Below are 22,425 nucleotides of genomic sequence, written 5' to 3' on the forward strand. Positions count from 1 at the left end.
AGCACTGAAGCAGAGTTAATTGGTGCGATTAATGACATATGCAATTAATTGAAATTTGTGAAATTTTTTAAAATGCATTTTGACAGATGCTTGGACGAAAAGTCGAAGTAAGTTCTAGGCTTTATTCAGCCATGAAATATACCTATACCATGCAAAATTTTTATATTTAATGCCAACATACATGAACAGACCATTCGATGTGTAATAGTACAATTACAATATTTTTAGGTACTTTTTTAATCATCCCTGGTGTAGATTAACTGGAGAGACGAGTGGCGAGTGGAGAATGGAAGTGACTCAAATGCAAATGGCGGTTGTTATTGTTCGTGGTCGGAAATACAGCACGAATTTTTTTTACATTTTCAATCAATTTTCAACTAGAATATACGAATATACAATACAATTTATTAATTTATTGTACAATTTAACTTCTTTTTATGTGTGTGTGATAGAAATTATTATGAAAAGTGCAAAGATAAACATGAAAAATATCAATTGAAGTTCGGGTCGGGTCTATGAGAGAAAAATTTTGTCGTCAATCATATTTTTTTCTGGCCCCTTGCTACCAATACAACACCAGCAACAACAACAAAAAGTGAAGAAAAAAGTTCGTATGGTTCGTGGTTCGTTTTTTACGCCTGTGAATATTTGGTAGCAGCTTGATCTCCAAATAAGCAATAAGCTTCTCGGTTGTATTGGGCCTCCTTTAAACATAGAAACCGTCGAAATAACAACAGATGTAAAAACAGAAATAACCAAAAACGACGATGAAAAAATCATGCTGTACCCGTGTCTATTTTGCATAGACATAAAATCCTGAAATCCAAAAGAATTACATCAAAGCATCATCATTTAGTGAAACAAAAGTTCGCCCAAAAGAAAAAATAAGAAAAGGAGAAAGAAGTGATAGAGAAAACAGTGTTACCGTCGCCACTAACACCAGCCACTCTATCTACAAAAAATATTTGTGGCAAGTGCTGGGCAAATTATTAGTATGTGGTAACGTGATATATGACTAGCCAGTTGCCCAATGATCGTTTATTGTTTTTATTGTATTTAATAAGAAAAAAACAAACATAAGTGGGGGAAAACAGCTTAAAATAAAATAACCTGCAAGCAATCCACCTCTACGAAGAGTTGCCATACATATTGTTTTTAGTGACAAAGAGGAAAGTGAAAAATAACGTGAGGACGGAAAAGTCCAAATAATAAACAAATGTGTACATTAAAAGTAAAACTTCGCGTAGAATTTTTTTCATTGTTGCCACTTCAAAGTGTTGTTTCGAATGACGTTTCAATGCGAAAATGGCAAAGTTGTGGTCATAGATTCAAAATCTAGATTTTTGGGTATTCTCTGAGAAAATTCTCCCACCCAAAAAACTTGTTGGATTCAAAGTGAACGCAATCAATTGCGAATGTATACAATATATTGGAGGGAAAGAAAATTTTTTAGCGTTATCTACTAATTGTATAATTAGTAAATATAGGCGCTAGAAAACATCAACAAAAATTTTTAAAACAATCATCAAAACAACGCAGAAAGATCCCCGTCAAGCGTGATTGTCGTCGTGTGATGATATGCAACTTAAACAGGTAAGGTTTGGCTTGTATAGGTGAGAAGAAATTGGTGAAGAAATGTTTGATTTTTTTTTAGCAAATTCCTATTTACCAGAAAGAATCCGATAAGTGTTTTTCGTAGTGGTTAAATGGAATTTGGCAACCCTGGTTTTAGTTTATTTTCAATCAAGTTTTCACTCGCTACTCGACGATTTTCACTCGTGCGACGAGTTTGTCAAAATGGCGGCCAATTATTTAATACAAAATTAAAGAAGGAAAACGCATTGTTTTGCAAATTTAAATGAAATTTGTGCTCTAATTAATAGTGCATTGCTTGTGGTGTAGACAGAAAAAGTTATTAACGCAATATCCATTATACACAATTATTGTATTTCCAATGCAAAATTTCCAACCAAACGTGAGTCTATAGTTTTCCCTTTCTAGCACACTGCATTTGTTTATATATAATGTATTGGAATGCTGGTTACTCGTTCGAATGCAAAATTACTTGTTTCCCATGAAGCACAGAAAAGGAATTAAAATATAATTATAGTAATAAATGCAAAAACAAAAATAAATGTATCTTCGTACAAAAGGTTGAATTGTTTATTGCATCAAACTACTATGCAGAAGAAGTGGAGATTTTTTCGATATGGTTATTGCATGTACAATTAATTTTCCACAACTCGTTACTTTCAAAATGGTATTGCCATACTTTTTGAAGAAAACAATGTTACCGTATAAGTATTAATCAAGATTTAAGGCGGACTTTTGCTTTTAACCCATGCAGTGGAAAATGATCCATGGCAGCATATTGAGATACTCGATAAATGCATAGACCCAAAATAAGGAATACAAATTAGAAATAATAAATAAATGTTTAAATGTGTTAATATCTTGACAAATTGTAGTAAAATAAATTTGGAAAAGGGATATTACAGTTGCAAGTGTCATTAGGTGCTGTGGGCAGTGAAATGTACAATTTAACAATGGCTATGCAGATTGGTTAAATTAAGTATGCAGTTCCGGTTAAGTTGGTTATTTTAGCTTTTTACAAAAGTACATTGTCGGGGAATAGCTGGTTTGTTGTTTTACATTGAGAGTAGAATAAGCGGTTAGAAGTATTGACAAACCACGACAATAAAACGTAGATAAGGTTCACTATTCAGGAATACTACAATACTAGCCAAGGACTTCTGCGATCGAGTCCATAGACCGGAATGAACTCTCTCTAACACATGAGCTTGCCAATGATCGCCACCCCCACATGTAAGTATGTGGCTACAGCAATAACAACAATATGTTACGTTGTGGTGATCCGGATCGTGAGAGGACGAAGCTATTACTGAAAGGAAGTAAGAAGGAGGTCAGTATAGCTTTTGGTGTCATAACGGGACACATAGGACTACGAGCTAACTGATGCAAAATCTGTGCGGCAAGTGATGGCATGTGTAGGGCATGTGAGGAAGATGATGAGACATTAGAGCATTTCCTATGTCATTGCCCAGCTTTCGCGGTTAACAGACACCGGTACTTAGGTGGGGATACCAGGCATGAACCAACTTAGGGGAGTGATATGGAAAACAATAAAGGATTTTGTAGGCAGATTAATATCTGCACCTTTTCAACCTAACCTAACATAACCTAAGTTGTAATAGTAGTCTGCAATTAAAAACAAAAATTTTTACAATATTTACGATATTTTTGTGGCGACAGACCAAAGCTTTTAATTTAAACCGAATCAGTGAACCCCATACTGTTTGTTGTGCTGTTACCACATATTTGCATAATTCGCTTTCTCATATCGAGTATCACAGGCACTCAATATTAAAGCAAGAGCCAGGATTCCGCCCGGCCATTCACTGAGAGTCTCCATTAGAACCCCCGACTGCAATTGTATCTTACCTTTCCACTATCCGCAACATTTGGACGCGCCCGTTTACTCTTAGCTGAGCTTCCCACCTATAACGATGAGCACAACACAAATCGGATATCAAAATTCCAACCCATGTGGTGCTTATAGTTATCCCAGGTCGTGAAACCAAACTGGTAAGTTGAGCTTGCTATCACATAGCCATGAAGAACCAATCTGACATCTTATGTCGGTTGATGCAAAAGTGCTCAGTTCAAATAAATAAAATTGCAATTCATGAAAGTGAAAATTCCTTTAAGGAATAGTGGGGATACTTCCCAATATCAATGAATGCTGTCCGATACAAGTTAAAGCTCAATGATAATAATGAGTCCGAATGGCTTGTCGCAGAGCGAGACCACTTTAGTAGAGAAGCTTATAGTGCTGAATACCTGATATAAATACCTCACAAATGTCGTCAGCATTAGGAGGGAGGATAATCACTGGAAGTTTTTTCTGATGTTCTTGCCGGGATTGGAACTCAGCGTCAAACGAGGTATTATAGAGTATCTGTGTATTTCTCTACTAGGGAGTCGCTCAACTGAATAATGAATGAGTCCATCGGTCAATCAGGTTCGCACAACTGGCTGACATGGGATATATGTCTGCAATCCTAATGCTACCAGCTACCTTTTTTCAACTGCTGAATATGTCACATATTGCAGTAGCAAATTTCACCTGCAACTGGACACAACACAAGTTATTCGCGGTCCAACAACGTCCTAAATATATTTTATATAGGCGACACCAGGCGCTGGCGAGATTGGTCTATACTGCATAGAATGTATTACAACAGGAATTGAATAAATTAATAAATAATGGTTTATGTATTAAGAAAACCAGTCCCTCGCCTCCATTCCGTGTGCGATCCTTACGTAGCACATTGTAACCATGACAACTTTGGATGCTGCAGGTGTTGGTCAGCTTTATTTCTATCAAATCATCAATCTTGCTTCAAAAACAAATGCAATTAAAATTCAAGAACGATGCATTCTCATGACCAGGCTAGGAAATAATTGGGGTGGGGTACTAAATTGAATAAGCTCTTATAGGGTTTTAAATTATAAAATTCAGAAAATAAAATAAATTTGACCATGAACATTCAATTTCAATTCATTTTATTTCGTAATAAGAAAGGGCAGGGGCAAACTTTTCACATATCAACGAATATTGTCCAATTCAAGTGCTAAGTTCATTGTCCGCCTTTTTATAGCCGCGTCCGAACGGCTTGCCGCAGTGCAACACCTCTTTGGAGAGAAGTTTTTGGGATACGGGAAAAGTCTGACGATGAAGAAACCGAAGTCTTCGAAGACCCACTGCCGACTACATTAGTATACCAATTTGCAATGTAGTTAGTATGACTGTACTCCCGCAATGACGTCAAGCCAGAGAACGAACGGAAATGCACCGAAAAGAACCATGGTCCAACGTTTTCTTCTCTGAGGCGGCAGCCTCTGGCCGATGGCATGTAATCCATCCTTGGCATGTAATCAACTTGCAGGTATGCTAAAGTTTTCCCAGGAACATCAAATTATTCGACTAATAGGAAACTTTCAATCCCATGACAGCCGGTTGTACGTACCAGATTGACCCGATGGAGTACTTCATCGGCAAGGGTTGTACAACACACTGTTACAACAACAACAATATTAAACTTTCTATCTATCAGCAATTGCTTTTCGATTCAATTTGTAGTTCAATGATAGGTACCTTTTTTTATCCGCATCCGAATGGGACGTAGCTGAAAAACATGGTAAAGCAATTTGTAGAGCCAGGGGATGAGCGACGCTGAAAACGTATCCTGGTATTCTCACCAGGATTCTAATCTAGTCTTTGAAAGATGCAGATTATCTTCCCGGATGTCAAGGGGTTTCAGAATCGACTGTTTTCATAATTTCAATACAATTACAGAGAAATTAGACAGTGAAAACAATTTATTACAAAATTACAAAATTTTTTTTCGAAATTTTAATTTGATTTTTGTTTATTAATTTATTGTAGCAGCTTGAACCGTACATGCGGATAACAGTGCAAATCCCTAAGGATGCGGCGCAAAGGCTACGCCAACTGGCTACCGAGAGCAATGCAACTTTACGGGCTCTCGGTATTAGCTCCGTTCAACTAGAAGGGGATTCTGTGATATCACTCAATGTTGGTGGGCAGCAAGTCGATGTCAAAACATCAGGTAAAAATAAGCTGCACATCTTCTCATTTGATAAAATTGACTATAATCGAATATAATGAATTTGTATTTCAGACATATCATCCGTTTTGGGTCATGAGGCGTCAGGAACGTCTGTCAGTGGCATTGATGGTGGGGGCGGAGGCGATGCTGATATTGGTGATCTATCGCAGCTACTCAATGTGGGTGATATTGCTGGCTCTGCTACTGCAGGTACAAGTGGCGCATTTGTACAGGTGTCACAACAAACCCCCGCCTCATTGCTACAACAGCAACAGCGGGCTAATGTTGGGCCAGGCCAGATTGGATTTGGCAAAAACATGGGAACATGCGAAACAATGTCACTGCAGCAACAACAAATGCTGCAGCAGCGTAGAAATATTATGCTCGGTGGACCCAGTACGAGTAATGCTGCAGTTAAACAACAACAGCAGGGCGCTTATGGGGCCGCTGTAGGCCAGCAGCCACAGCAACAAGGTGTTTTCAAGTCACCAAACACAGTGTGTCCAATGGATGGCAAAGTTCCCGTGCCTCCATTGCCAGTGGGGTCGGGAAGTTTTGGAAACGGCTCCAGAGAGTTTCCGTTTGAAAGTATGCGCCAAGCTCGAGTTTTACAGGGACGTGATAACGCCTTAAATACTCCCGGACAATCGGTACAAACACCAGGTGGCATACCCCTATCCGGTGGAAAACCATCTGTTGCCTCGGGTATAACACAACAACAACTGATGGGTTCTTTGGGACCACCACCTAATGTTGCCCTTAAGGTCATAAAAAATCCACACAGCGGTGAAATGATTACCACCACAATTGGCTCCACAGGCAAATCACAATTCTTGCAGCCACCTCCTCCTCCATATCCGGGAGTGGGAAATATTAATTCTCCGAATTCTCCTGTTGCAGGTGGTCAAATGGCAAAACCAGCTCCAAGTTATTTACATTCTCGTGTTGTGGCCTCATCTAACACAGGAGCTGCACCTAATGGAATGCCGACAGTTGGTGCAGGTGGTAATAATGGGAATAATATTGCAATGTCATCGCCGCTTTTGGTGAATTTGCTGCAAAACGATAGTAATTCCATGTCTTCGCAACAAGGGAACAACATGAAGCAATCACCAATGACATCACCACAACAACAGCAACAATCATTGTTGCACCAGCAGCAGCAGTCGCCAATGATGGCTGCCATGAACAGTCCACAGCAACATATCATGAATTCACCCATGAGAACTGCTACACCAGGTATGGATTACATGATGGCTCAGCAGCAGCAAGTTCAGCCACAACAACATATGTTGGCTGCTCCGGGAACTCCAGATAATGTGTTAAATGTGCCTTCTTCGCCCACTGCTTCAAATAACATACGGAACATTCAACAAGGACCACAGCAGGTTATGGTAAGTCCAAGCAGTAGCATGTATGCCCAGCAACAACAACAACGTTTCCAACAGCAGCAGCAGATGTCACCGCAACAAGCAGCCTTATTGCGTCAGCAGCAGTTACAGCGCCAACAACAGATGCAGGCTGCTGCGAGTGGTATACCACAGCAACGCTTTATGCAACAACATTCGCCGCAGCAACAAATCATGCAGCAAACTATGGGAACTAACTCCATGTTATTGGCGCAGCAACAACAACAGCAGCAGCAGATGAGACAAGTACGTGTTGGAAATTTGTCGCAGCAAACGCCACAATCACCTTTGCAGCAGCAACGCTTAATGGGCATAACACCGGGACAACAGCAACAACAACAACAATATATGTCCGTTAATGCGGGTAATATGTCACCTGTGACAGCACATTCGCCCGCGTCCAGTCACCATTCGATGCATAGTCCTCATATGACACCACATTCATCTCATCCACAACAGCAACAAATACCATCTCCTTCGACAACACCCGCCCAATCTCCACACAATGTGTCACAAATTTCACAACAATTGTTGCCACCACCGTCACCTTCGCCGGCGTTGGCGCATAATGCAAATGCTGCTCCTCCCACCCCCACAACTCACATTGTACCTTCTTCACCGTCTGCTACATCCGCTGCGAATGTTAGTATACCTCCACCACCCGATTATAATCAAGTGACAGCAGGTTCTGCCTCAGTATCCAGATGGCCGGCTGCTCTGAACAAGCCCATGGACTCTGCAACCAAGAGTAGTTTTCAAGAGTTCACCCGATACCAGATGCAGTACAACTTGCAACAGCAGCAAACGCAACAGCAAGAACAACAAATTATTTCAAATATTGCAAACTCTTTACCAGGTGCTGCACCTTCTAAGTCCACAGACCTCATGGGTAATGTTAATGCGGGTCAATCAACAACAGCGGTTTGTGGCACTAACAGTGTGGTGGACGCGTCTTCTATAGACCCCAATAATGTGGACGAATTGACGGAACAATTAATTTCTCTAACGGGTCTGGATGCGTTAACGACAAACGATTTGGATGCTCTTTTGCCTACATTAAGCTGTGATATTGATTCGTCATTAAGTTTGGATGATAAGAATGAGCTGGAGTCTTTGTTGCAAGATGCGAAAGACCTAGATTTGGATTTGATAGAGGGTATGGATATAGATGAAACGGCGGCTGCTGCAACTTCTCTATTAGCAGGGGATGAGCAAATACCCCCAAATGTAACTTTGGCAATGGAGCAAATGCAACAATCGCAGCCAATAGCGGTGCAGCAACCGCAACAACAAAACCAGCAGCAGCATGTCCAGCAGCAAATAATGCAGCAGCCTATGCAACTTCAAACACAACAGCAAAGACCAATGCAACCACAACCACAACCGCAACAGCAGCAGCAACAATCACAACCGCAACAGCAGCAGCAGCAGCAACAATCACAACATATACTTCAACAACGGCTTCAACAACAACAAATGCAACAACAGCAGCAACAACAACAATCAATAAACCAAAATCCAGTGCCTCAGCAACAATTTCTTATGAATGCAAGTCAGCAACAACAACAGCAGCAACAACAACTTCAGCGCCAATTTATGATTCAGCAGCAGCAACATTTAACCAGCTTCAACAATTTATCCTCCTCATCCTCTTCGAACGCTCCTGCATCTACTTTTAATAGCTCCTCTAGTACAAGACCTCAGTCGCAACAAAAACAATTTCTTATTAATCCTCTAACAGGCGAATTGGAGCCTAGTCCAAGCGATGATAGTGAAACAGAGGCGGAACAGGAGACCCAATTAACACCACATGGTCTAGCAGCTAATAATTCCTCAATGAATACAACTTTTACATCAAATAACAGCGCCAACAGCAGCATTTATGACCTCTTACCCAATTCATCGCATTTTTCCGAAGATTCAAATTCTAATTCATGTAGTACAGCAATTTCGAAACTATCTGCACTGGACCATAATAACAGCGGAACCCCTCTCCATCTCGGCGCCGGCTCGGACACAGAACGTTCGAGGGACTCGTTAATATCGAATAAGTCACAGAAAAGCAAAAAAGCGAAAACTGCTGTCACTTCTTCGGCTGGCGGTGGTGGGCCTGTGTCCAGCAGTTCCACGTGCAATAAACCAGGTGATATGGGCTCGCCAAGATCGGCATCTTCCTCTCCTTCGGTTGGTGCAATGATGGCTGGCAGTGCGCCAAGTGCTAGTAAAAAATCGAAAAACAATTTACTTAGAGATAAACTGCAGCAGGGTGTACGTGAAAAGAAGAGTAAAGAAGCGAATGCAAGCACTCCAAAGCCTAAAAAGGAAAGGGCTAAGGCTGGCAGTAAATCAAAAGCCGCCGGAGTATCAGTCCAAGCCCAGCAGAAAAGCGCCATTAGTACAACAATTGCAAACACTAACGTCAATACGGTAGTATCGAATCATAACGCTCCTTCAAAAACGGGCCAATCGATGCTAAACGCTGAAAACGTTAGCAGTGGGCCTTCTTCAGCGACACTGCCAAATATTGGAGCGACCGAGAAAATAAAGTTGCGTCTGAAATTGGGCAAATCAGAGCCGGCACCACCGGCTTATAAAGTGGATAATTCCTTTGGCAATGATGCTGTTCAACAGCAACAGTCTCAACTCAATGCTCAACTTTTATCGAACAGTACTTTACAACAGCAACAACAACAACAGCAACAGCAAATGTCATCTGCTCATGTTCAGCAAAATCTGAATTTTAGCAATTCTCAGCAGCAACACCAGCAGCAGCAACATCATCATCAGTTGCAGCAAATGACATCGCAAAATCAGCCATCTTCAAACCCGCCACCTCAGTATCAAATTCATCATCAATCGACAACACATCTGCAGGAAAATACTTTTCCTCAATCATCAGCCGGTGTAAATACAACAAACAGTTCGATACCCTCCAATAGCTCCACTACCACCACCCCTACTGAGGAGCCAAGAGTTCCGCCTTTGCATATAAGCCTACGCGGGGGCAAAAATTCCATTGTTATTAAAAATTCTCGCAAGGAGCGCAAGAAAGCCCAAAATGCAAATAATGCCACCACGGATGGCAGCAGTATGGATTCACTGGAAAACAAAACGAAATCCCAGCTGAAACGAGCACATAACACAACGGCTTCTGCAGCAGCAGTGGTTCCTTTAGCAAATGATGCTACTCAAATGCCCTCCACAGATGACACGACGAATGTGCCCGATGCAAAGCAGGCAAAAATTGTACAGCATGTTTTAAAAACTCAACAAATGAATGGTGCTTCGCCAACATCTAACGACATGCAGGGCAAAGTTTCCTTGGCAACTCAGCATCAAGCCCAACAAGTTGTTAGCGGAAATTCTGCTGCGGCTTTGTTATCAGGAAAAAATGGTCTCACCATAAGTGCAATGCAAAGCTTGGAGTCCCCAACTAGCAATAAATCGCAAACACTAATGGATTGTCAAGGCCTTGGCTCCAGCAACATTGGTACTGTGACCCATTTACCACCGCAACAGTTATTGCAGCCTTCAACTCAGCAGCAATTGGCCAAAATTACGTCTCTGCCGAATAGCATTACCTTGAGTACCATTACGAATCCAAACGCTGCGAGTGGCTTGAGTGGAGGAGTGTCGTCGGGTAATTTGCAAATTAAACATAATCTTAAGACGACAGCCACGATTACACCAATTCAAGGAAAGCCTATAACAAAAAACCATAAACCACCGTCGTATATTACGGCGGTGCAACAATTGCAGTTACAGAAGCAACAGCAGCAACAACAATTAGCCGCTCTAGCAGAGAAACAGACTCAACAGCAAATGATTGCCGCAGCGGTAACAATGTTACCGAGTGCTACTACCTTGAAGAGGGTTGAAATAACTAAGGTCGAACGCAAAGATGCCTCGGGAAAGGTAATAGAACATGTCTTGGTGAAATCCAATGAACCTGTAGCAACTAATACGGCGACGGCGACGACGACGGCAGCCTCAACGACGACGGGTTCACCTTCAACTGGATCGGCGACGACCACAACCGTAATACAAGGAACATCAACAACAATAAAACCTACGCAAGTAATATCCACCTCCGTTAATGCCAATGCCAACACCAATGCCACAAATACAACAACAGCTTCGCAAACTGCAAAATTGGACATTTCATCTGGGTCAGCAGTAAATGCTAAGGAAAAAATTACCAATGCAGTCGCTGGAGAGAAAGCAACCACACCCAATCAGAATAATACCAACAATTCAAATGTAAATGCCAATACTACTGCAGCGGTAACAACAACTGTTAGTGGAAGCGGAAGTATTAATAATATGAGTTACAGTTCATCAGCATCCCTTGTTACAACGTTAAGAAACTCACCCGCCAGCACAGGAGGTGGCACTCCAGCACACGCTAATAGCACTGGCGGCGAGGATAGCGGAATTGAGTCTATGGACGCTTTGTCCGAAAAGTCACCGCATCAACTGACCTCATGTAGTCCACAATCCCTACAGCCCCAGATGCCTTCAGAAAAGTTACCAGCGCAATTGATGGCGACTAAAGTGACCTCTGTTGAAATACCAAAGACGAATGAGGATATTACTCAATTGCATCTAGCCGATGATGAGATTGAAAAAGAACTGGCCAAAATGGAGGGCTTCACTGAAGATGACCACTTGCTAAGCTCCTCCAATGATGGCAAATTAAACGATCCCACTAAGGTAAATGGCGATCGAACAATTCTCTTTGAAGATCACGTAAAAAAGGATGGATATCACCACCATCATCATCATCAGATCCATGATGATGATGATGACGAAGATGATTTAATAAAAAACCTAACAGCCAGCATAATAGAAGAACATGAGGCTGGAGAAAAGGCAGCAAAAGAAAAATTGGAGAATGAGCTCAGAGAGAAGGAAAAAAGAGACAGTGACGCTAGGGAGAAGGTCAGGGAGGAAGTCTCAGTAAAAGAAGATTCATCAAATCTAAACAAACCCCAAAATAATGACTCTAAAAGTAAACAAATTTTAAAAGAGGAACTATCACCTAAGGCTGAAATAAACCACAACAACAATTACGATAAAGTGGTGGTGTTGTCGCTTGGAGAGAAAAATACCTCAGAGTCTTGTGTTAAGCTGGATGACACAACAACACCAGCAGAGGGTGGAGGAGAAACAGCAAAGGCTACTGCCAATGCACTGGAGACAAAGGAGGAGTCATCTGCAAAATCAGAGCTAACCATTAATTTGACACCAATATCCATAGAAATTCCAACTCATACAGATGTAGACTCCCCACGTATTAGAACTAGAGCTAGCAGTAGGCTAGGGAGTCCTATGGACACTGCTAAATCTAGTCCATCTTTAGAGGTTTCTGTTGCCTCGACTACCCTTCAAAATGCCACAAAGAACAAACATCTCATGGCTACCAAATCCTCCATACACGAACGAGTAGCTGTTAGCCCAAAGATCAATCAGCAGACAAACACATCGTCATCATCATCTACTAACACTTCAACAAATCCTACGCCACCTTCGAATTCTTCACCTGCATCATCTGTCACCATCGTTCAACAACAACAGCATCACAATGCTAATAAACGCAAGAGGCTGGAATCAGAGAGTGGCGGTAATGCTGCTAGTGTAGGTGAAACGGATTCAAAACGTGCTCGCAGCGGCAGTACAAGTGGCAGCTGTGCTGCCAACAGTTCTACTCAGAACACAAGCGAAGCTAATAAGAAATCCGATGATGACAATAGTACAAAGAATTCTGCAACTGGTGTTGGAGGAGCCAAAAAGGCAGAGGAGTCATCCGACTCCGATGAACCCCTTATTGAGGTTGCTGGGAAAGTAAGAAGTTCGAAAGCAGCAGCTGCTGGCAGCAATGAAACAGCTATTAACTCATCAACTAACAACCAACATACTATTACATCAACCACTAATGCCACAACCAACCCCCTTTCGGTTGAGAGCAACACGGCGGAAAAGATTACACGTAACAGTCGTTCTCATCAGCAACACAATAGTGAGTATTATCCACCAATATAGCGTAGAATGTCCCGTACTAGAAAGGAGAATTATTTGCAAATAGAATTACGCATAACATCCATTTTTTTCCTTTTGGTCCCAATAAGCAACATACGAAATATTATGGCGATCGGTTTACGATCATCCGTGCCGCCACGACGTCCAAAGTTGCATATAGTGCTTTCTAAGGAATCTTATTGAGTATTTTAGTTCTAGCATGAAATTGGTAAACCTAGTAAAAATTTATATGGCATTTATTACAGAACTAAAGGTTGATTTTTTAGCAATTATCTTTTTGGCAACACTGGTTTAAACAGCTCAGGCCTGTTTTATCAAAATGTGTGCTCTGTTGAGAAAGTTATCCGCGCGCCTCTCTCATTGAGCGACGAAGCTTATTTTCGGCTTAATGGATACGCAAGTTAGCAGAATTGTCGTGAAGATCAGCCAGTAGCATTGCAAGAGCTACCAATGCATTCAGAAAAGTCACTGTTTGGTGCGTTTTATGGGCTGGTGGCAACATTGAACTGTATTTCTGCAAAGGTGATGCGAACCGTAACGTAACTGTGAATGGTGAGCGCTACCGTGATATGACATCCACCTTTTTTTGTTTTTTTTTTTTTAAATAATCTTCAAACATTAAATTATATGGACCATACTTTCGTAAAGATTCCATGCATTTTTCTGAAATTGAAAAACTTTCCTATAGCTCTTAAAAAATCAACATTTACAAATTGTACCCTGCACCACTACTGTGGCTGTGATAAAATATGCAGTTCGACCCAGAAATTCCTGCTGATTCGGCTTAGCCATCTGTCCGCATTTCCTTTCTGTGCTGATAGTCTGTCTGTCGCTTTTTTTTGTAACTAAGGTGGAAATCGCATTTGTCATCCAAACATTACGAAAATTTGCATGTAACTTTTTTAGCCCAAAGACAAACGTTCTCAATTTTGGTAAACATCGGTTCAGATTTGGATTTCGGGTTGAAGAAATAATGTAGCCAATTTTCATGATGGTTGGATAACCAATGCGATCTCTACCTTTAATAAAAAAAAAACGAGAGACGGACTATCAGCACAGAAAGGATATGCGAACAGACGGACTTGGCTAAGCCGAATCACCAGAAAATCGTCGAACTATACATTTTATCACAGCCACAGTTGTGGTGCAGGAAACAGTTTGTGGTTTTGAAAAAAATTCCATATACATGTATACTTGCAAATTGCCCATGAACATTCCACTAAGGAACAGGGGCAAACTTCTCACATATCAATGAGTTAAGTCCGATTCAAGTTTTTGGTTCAATGATAAGGGGCCTCCTTTTAATAGCCGAGTCCGAACGGCGTGCCGTAGTGCGATACCTCTTTGGAGAGAAGTTTTACATGGCATAGTACCTCACAAATTTTGGCTGCATTAGTAGGAGATAACCACCATTGAAAATTTTTTTTGATGGTCTCACCAGGATTCGAACCCAGGCGTTCAGCGTCATAGGCGGACATGCTAACCTCTGCGCTACGGTATACATGTATACTTAGTTTACAAATTTCAAGCTAGGACTTAAAATACTCAACGAGATTATTAAGAAAGCACTGGCGGCACGGGTTATCGTTAACCGATAGCCATAATATTTCGTAATTTCCTTATTAGGATCAAAATATAGGTATGCTTTTCAAAAAATTTGTTCGTTTTTTTGGGACACTAATATAGGGCTATTCCATTCAGAAACTATATATTGTATTTCTTTTTATCATCATAAATTTCAGAAGCCTCAAACAGTACAGCAGTGAGCTCCACTGGTGGCAGCAATAGCGACAGTACCACTAATTCTCTAAAGGGCCTCAAAAATGCCGCGCACCAAAATAATGGAAATGCTGGTCAATCTACTAATATTAATACAACAACATCAGCAGCGACATCTGTGGCAGGCAGTAGCAATAACACTAATAGCGTTACCTCAGCAGCAGCATCAGCATCAACAATAACAACAACAACCACAAATTCAACACATGCCACACGAGGCTCTACACAGGGGGCAATGTCGACAACGGCATCGGCCACCTCAAATGCCACAACAACAAATCATACAACAGCAGCAGCTCCACAACCGCCCAGCAGCACCACAGCCAGTGGCAATAGTCCAAGTGATAACGAAAAAATTGGTACACGTCGTAGTGTAAGAGCATCAGCGGCCGCAAATAAAATGATTTATTCTAGGGGTAGTAACGCTAGCAATGTGAATGCTGCTGCCACCCAAAATAATAATGAGGGCGCAGCAAAAACAACAGGAACATCAAAGGCAGCAACTGTGCTGCCAAATTCTGAAGCGGAAGCTCGACGAAAAACTCGTAGTGCTGGTAGGTATTACAAAGCATAGTAATAAAATTGGAAATCATTCATTCATATTGTATGTGTGTGTGAAATATACACGAGCATTTGGGGTCATTAGGTTATATATTATTAATTTCTTAATAATACAAAAAAAAAAACATCGTCCAAAATACTGTATTGTCCAGTATAATTTTTAATTTATAGCTTTTAACTTAAAACATTCTGATGTGACGCAAAGAAGTGAATGTGTCACGACAATAAAAAAATATAGTTCATATTCTATCGTGAGGTTACCAATTTCAGCCATAAACCGCCTTTTGTCTTAAAATTCTCGAATACTAATTCTATGGTCGAAGGTATATGAATGACAGGGGTTTGCTGTCATCGGTTAAAGAATTGATTAGACTCCAAACCTGACCGTTGTTTGTTTTTATCAAAACTACATAGTAGATTGTGATTGTATTGGGTTGCCCAAAAAGTAATTGCGGATTTTTCATATAGTCGGCGTTGACAAATTTTTTCACAGCTTGTGACTCTGTAATTGCATTCTTTCTTCTGTCAGTTATCAGCTGTTACTTTTAGCTTGCTTTAGAAAAAAGTGTAAAAAAGTATATTTGATTAAAGTTCATTCTAAGTTTTATTAAAAATGCATTTACTTTCTTTTAAAAAATCCGCTTTTACTTTTTGGGCAACCCAATACTAACAATCTCTTATTTGAAAAAATTTAATTAGCTTAATAGAGTTAAAATTTTTTTCAAATAAGAAATTTTCTATAGCGAAGGCCCATACATGTATACAGAGTTTCAGGTAAAGAAATCCTGTAATTACTAATATTCCCATTTTCCATATCAACCATTTATTTAATTATTTCGTTCTTCAAAATATGATAGGAACAACTTTGCGTCATAGTAGATGGTGACAGTTGGAATCTTCCATAATTGATTTTTATAAATTTAATTTTTTTTTCAAAAACGATAAACATTACTTATATAGAATGTCTAGAAATAGAGAATTAAACACACACAGAAAATAAATCGCCTAAAATTTTCAATTAAAAGTTTTATCCCCCTTTGGAATATTAACGAAATTTAGATAAAAATAAATGCGTTTTGAATTAAAAAATTACGTGATTCAATCATAAATAAAAATAAAATAAATAAATATGATTTTTTTGTTGCTGAAACGTTCGCAATTTTCGAGTAAAAAATTCATTGATCTAATTAATTTTTTGATGAATCTGAAAAATACAAATAAAAGATGTGATTGAAAATGCTATCTTCTTCAATAAAAATTTTATTGATTCAATCATTTTTTAATTGAATCGAAAAATTTTTATATATTTTACTGAAACACTATATTACATATCGTGCTCTACGATATAAATGGAAGGAGATTTCAAAGATCCAAACATCCCACATTTCAGATCTGTAGCGAACCCATGGCAGCCGTTTCTATTTACCATATTAACCCGACCCATAAGCGGCCAAGGGCTGCCATCTCAGTGAACAACACACAGCTACGACAACAACAAATCTATAGGGCACCCCACAACCGATTTTTGAAAGGATTGCCCACGAACTTTTGCCAAACAACACACCTCAAGTTCATTTTCCAGGAGGTAGACATCTGTTTATCCAGATTTTTCAAAAAAATTTGCCGTTTCAATTTAAATATTAATTGGATCAATTAATTTCGTGATTGAAACCGGTTTTTATTCTTTCCTGTGTAGTAAATAGGGATATTAGGAAGTAATTTTGGAAACTTTTCTCATATCAATGTGTACAGTCCGATTAAAGTTATAACATTTGGAAGAGAAGAAGGTGTCTAAATAACTCACAAATGTCGCCAGGGTTAGTAATGAAATAACCAACGGAATAATTTTTTGATTTTGACCGGGGTTTAAGCCTAAGCGTTCGATGTCATGGACAAACATGCCAACTTCTGCGCCACGGTGGCCTCCAACAAAAGTGGATATCTTTAATATAAGATTTCTGTACTATACTCTATCAGAGGTTGCGAAGGCAGCTATCGGCTCAAGTTCAATGCACTGATATTTCCTGCAATGCACTTATATTCGCAGCTTTGGATTTTCTTTGGATGTTAATGCAAAGTGTGCGTTAATATCGTCACTGTTTTCATATGTACCTATTGTTAGGAAGGCAATTAGGAATACTGGGGATGAATGGCGAGCTCTAATAACTTTGTTTTTTTCGATCCCTGCGCAACCTAAAATATTCTGATTACCATAAAACTTCTGAAAAATGGAAAATATATTGTCGATATAGAAACAAAGATAAGTACGTTATTCGGAGTAAAAGACGGAAATATTTAATGGGCTTAGTTCAGATGGACTGTGGCGTGTTTTTCGAGAGCCCGAGTGTGGCGGCGACGATGAATTCTTGTATAGTGGGAACTTAGATGAGGTGAATAGTTTTATCGTGCGTAATGCTTTATCAAGTTCAGTCGACATGCTTGAGTTCAATTCCTTACCCTTTTCCGACAATGGGCTTTCTTTCAATTGTATGGAGGTTGTCAATATTGCTCTTGCCATTGCCAAGATTCAATTTAGGGCCGTTGTTGTTGATGGGGTATAAATTCAATTTCTCAATATTGTTTTCCGTATTTTTTTTTATTTCCCCATGAACATTTCACTAACGAATAGGGGTAAACTTTTCTCATATCTATGAGTTTTACAAGTTAAGCACAATGATAAGGGGCCACCTTTTATAGCGGAGCCCGAACGGCGTGCTGCAGTGCGATACCTGTTTGGGGAGAAGTTTTTACACGGCATAGTACCTCACAAATGTCGCCAGCATTAAGAGGGGATACCCACCGCTGAAAAATGTTTTCTGTAGATAGTGAAAAGCCGTGTACCTAGATGTTTATGCGATTCCTTGAATTTATCGGGTTCAATTTTATTTAATTTTCAAAAAGATGGAGTTTGATGATTTAAAACATTTCGAAATAGTAGTAGTGAGCGTAAGTCAATATAATACCAAAATGAGCAAATTAAAAACGTTGCACATGTTGAGAAATATGATCATATAGCTTAATGGAATATAGGTAACGTTTAATTTGGTTTAGAGCAGGCGCCGAAACTTGCATGTTGCCCTTAGTAGTATCAGAAAAAATCTCAACCCATTTGTGTAACTGAAGAAATTTGCCACAAGCGCTCTTAAGACTGTAACTGGAGTAAGTGGTCTAAACTTTGTAATATATTCTAAATAAACCGATCTCGAGATTTGACTGCTCCTCAAATGGTCCATCCGCTTAGTCCAATTTTGGCATTCTCTTTACAACATTTCGGCCGATAAATACAAATTTTGCCCATGAACATTCCACTAAGGAACAGGGGCAAACTTCTCACATATCAATGAGTGCAGTCCGATTCAAGTTTAAGCTCAATGATAAGGGGCCTCCTTTTTATAGCCGAGTCCGAACGGCGTGCCGCAGTGCGACACCTTTTTGGTGAGAAATTTTACATGGCATAGCACCTCACAAATGTTGCCAGGGAAAACCAGTGCTGAAAAAAAAAATTTTCTGATGGTCTCGCCAGGATTTGAACACAGGCGTTCAGCGTCATAGGCGGACATGCTAACCTCTGCGCTACGGTGGCGTCCATCCATCCCCCATTTCGGCCGGTATCTCACGAAGAAATGCTTCAATGTTGTTATCCAATGAGTCAATTGAAGCGGGCCTTTTTTGCAGACAAGACAAGAGCTTTAACATAGCCCCACAAAAACACAAAAATAGTCTAAAGGCGTTAAAACGCACGATCGAGGCGGCCAATTTACCGGTCCCAAACGTTATGTTTACCAAACTCGCTCCTCAATAAGTCTATTGTTGAAACCACAGGTCATGCAAGTCAAGCTCTTGCATTTTGGTCAAAAAAAGTTAGATATCATCTACTCACCATTCACAGTTACGTTACGATTAGCATCATCTTTGAAGAAGTACGGTCCAATGATGCCACCAGCCCATAAACCACACCAAATTGCGAATTTTTCTGGATGCATTGGTATCTCTTGTAGTGGTTAAATTTTAAACAATTCATGGTTAAATTATAGACCAAACTGAAAAATGTTTGACAGTGAAACAAAACACGAGACGTTTCTTAGCTGTTTAAACCAGTGTTGCCAAAAAGAAGCACAATTATTAGACAAAATAGCTCTTTTACCACCACCCGTGTAAAATGAAGTTTCATGTTACTTTTATACTTTAACAGAACTCAGAATAGATCTTGTTTTGGCCTTGATTTTGTCAGTTTAAATTTATTCCCGTACGTGTAAATGTCATGAAAACCCCGATTTTCTATTTGTACCCCTATTTATTACGTATAATAAATGTTTCTCTGTTTCGCAAAACGCGTATAAAATAACTAAACACTTCTTTTACGTTTAACATCTTTATTTTCAGTTATTGGAGAATCTTTGATTACCGAAGGCCGCCGAAGAAGAGGATCCAGAGACTATAAGTGACCATTGTCTTGCGCCTCGGCTTTACAAACTGAGGATAAATTCGAGATATACATTTTTCAAGATGATGAAGAGGAAGCAGAAGAACATTCTCGAGATAAAAATTTTAGTCGAATCATGCAAATGACCGCCGAGGCGCAGGATAATCAATGTTTAGAAAGTCAACAGGAAGACAAAACGTTGGAAAAGTTGGTGCTTATTGAGGATAATGATGGTGATGATGATGATGTTGGTAACGTTGAAAATTATGCCGACGTTAAATCCTCATATCATGAAATTGGCGATAGTGAAGCAGATGAACCCGAAGAGTTAATGTCACTAGCCAATGAAATGGCAGCTGCAGAAGCGGCCAACTTGTTGTTGCCCGAGCATCAAGCTAACTTTGTCGATTTCGATGAATTCAATATTTGCCTAAATAATATCTTAAATGATGATGATGTTGATGCCGAAGCCGAGCTATCACCATCAATGGTTATAAGTGAAGCTATAACAGCAACAACAACAACAACATCTAACCAACTCGATCAACTGTTTAAGGTAAATAAGTGTAATTATACAACATCACCAATGGCTACCTCCTCCACAACCATACTGGATAGTATGTATAGCAATATAAACACTAGTAGCTGTAGTGGTAGTTCGAATAGTGGCGGTGGCGGCGTCAGCGGTCAATTAGCTAATGATGATTTACTTAATATGGTTCATTTTGAACATATGGACTTTAGTTTTGATTCAGAGTTAAATGAACATGTACCAAGAACAGCAACCACCGCAACGGCATTGGCAACGGCGGAGTTGGTGGCGGCCACCAGCAGCAGTAGTTGTATATCCAAGAATATGCACTTTATCCAAAGTGGTGGTCATCATGATTATCATAATGTGAATAATCTAGAGCTTGCAAGAAATGCAATGCAAACGCAGGCATTCAATTCAACAGCCACGGTATCTGCTTCTGTGACCACTACCACCACCGCCGTTAATGTCAACGACAACGGCGATGATGTTGAAGTCGATGATGATGATGAGGACGACGATGATGAGACACAAACAGCCTTAAATGTCATTAAACGCAATAGTCATAGCATTGTAAATATATTTCAATAATATATAAAACCGCGATATATTTAATACAATATTTATTATCTCTAATCACCAACAAAACCTTGGCCTCTGGTGGCTTGTCGCTTGGCCCATAGTGGGAAAAACGATATTCTACCCCTCAAATGCAAAACCTTCTTCAATGTCTACTTTTCTCTACTATGATTTTTTTGTCCGATTTACCTTTTTTCGTTATATTTTCATATATTTTTCTAGTCAATTTTTTATCAATAGCAGAAAAAAGAATAATCTTTAATGCTTCGAAGATGAGAGTTTCACGTTGTTTACATTTATGTTGTCAAAAACAAGTTCTCTTTTTGTGGGCTACCGCACCTCAAAATCATCTTCGGAACAAGAAACCACCCCTACTTGGTTTTTATCTAAATGGAATAGATAAAAAATAAAAAAAAAAAAATAATTAAAGTTTGAACCCCCAATATATATTTTTTTAATTTTTATATTTTGTTGTAAATATATTGTTTTTACTTACATATGAACTTGCATATACATACATACATACTTACATACATATATGAAAACTATGCAAAAATACACCAAACCCTGGTCCAATAAATGCAATAAATAAATAAAATTAGTTAGCCACATTTTTTTAAGTGACATTCAGCCAGCACCCCTATACAACAATAACCTCCCCCAAACCATCATTGAAAGAATACCTGTTTTTATAGCTTAAATTGACCCTCTATAACTTAACTTTATGAATAGTTTTGTTTTAATATGTAAATAATGTAAAATGATTCAATTTCCTTTTTTAATATTTCTTACAAAAACGTTTATACTTATGCGCAATCGCAACGGTAAATTTATATCCTTAAGTTTTGAATCTTTAATACATTTCTTATAATTTTAAGTAACAATCATGTAGGGCTACTTTTTTTTATAGGTTTTTGTACATTTATCCCTTCTCATATAAGAAAAAACCCAAATGGTGCATGCCATGTTGGTGGTTTTCTTCGTGTTAACTCAACAGCCAGCAACCACTGACTAACAAAATAACATCAAAAGGCAAGGTTCATTTATTATATTGTTATTATATTTTTACATTGTAGTTCTTAAAAATACGATTATTAATTTTTTATTTTTTTTAAAGGCTTAGGTTACAAATGGCTTAGTTATTCCTAATATATTTGTTCTTTTTTGTTTTCATAGCTCTTTGTTTTCCCAAATACATTTAATGAATTTACTAAACAAACATTTTTTTGATTTACTTCTTTGTGAACCTTAAAATGGAATCTAGAAAGGAAATTAGTTGAAATAATGGCATATTTTGCGTCTTTTGTTAACTTTTTATTTAACCGTTATAGAGCCAAAGGAAGAGAGAGAGAGAGAGAGAAAAATTTGACATTTCGATAAGTAATGTTCCGTTTACATTCGGCAGAAGTTCAAAATTCGTTTGCAAGTGTTTTCATACATGTTTTCCTA

The 22,425-nt window shown here is 39.2% G+C and overlaps 1 protein-coding gene across 2 annotated transcripts; it reads left to right on the forward strand.

Moving 5' to 3' along the window:
* The first annotated feature begins 356 nt into the window (after positions 1-356).
* On the forward strand, positions 357-19,915 carry LOC106095397 (nuclear receptor coactivator 6). Of its 2 annotated transcripts, none has more exons than XM_059364232.1 (5): positions 357-1,593; positions 5,471-5,654; positions 5,727-13,082; positions 14,845-15,435; positions 19,826-19,915. In XM_059364232.1, exons 1-5 carry the CDS (start codon positions 1,579-1,581, stop codon positions 19,885-19,887), a joined length of 8,208 nt encoding a protein of 2,735 aa, XP_059220215.1. In that variant the 5' UTR covers positions 357-1,578; the 3' UTR covers positions 19,888-19,915. The 2 variants fall into 2 exon arrangements, with proteins under 2 accessions (XP_059220215.1, XP_059220216.1); XM_059364233.1 differs by lacking the exon at positions 357-1,593 and adding an exon at positions 2,203-2,212.
* Positions 19,916-22,425: the final 2,510 nt, after the last annotated feature.

Source organism: Stomoxys calcitrans, chromosome 3 (genome assembly GCF_963082655.1).
Source record: "Stomoxys calcitrans chromosome 3, idStoCalc2.1, whole genome shotgun sequence".
In the NCBI taxonomy this organism is placed as follows: Eukaryota; Metazoa; Arthropoda; class Insecta; order Diptera; family Muscidae; genus Stomoxys; species Stomoxys calcitrans.

Bases quoted from the DNA above. Each gene is read 5' to 3' on its own strand.
- LOC106095397 (XM_059364232.1), top strand. The intron at 13,083-14,844 runs GTGAGTATTATC...CATAAATTTCAG, and splicing joins TTCTCATCAGCAACACAATA to AAGCCTCAAACAGTACAGCA. The intron at 15,436-19,825 runs GTAGGTATTACA...CTTTATTTTCAG, and splicing joins ACGAAAAACTCGTAGTGCTG to TTATTGGAGAATCTTTGATT.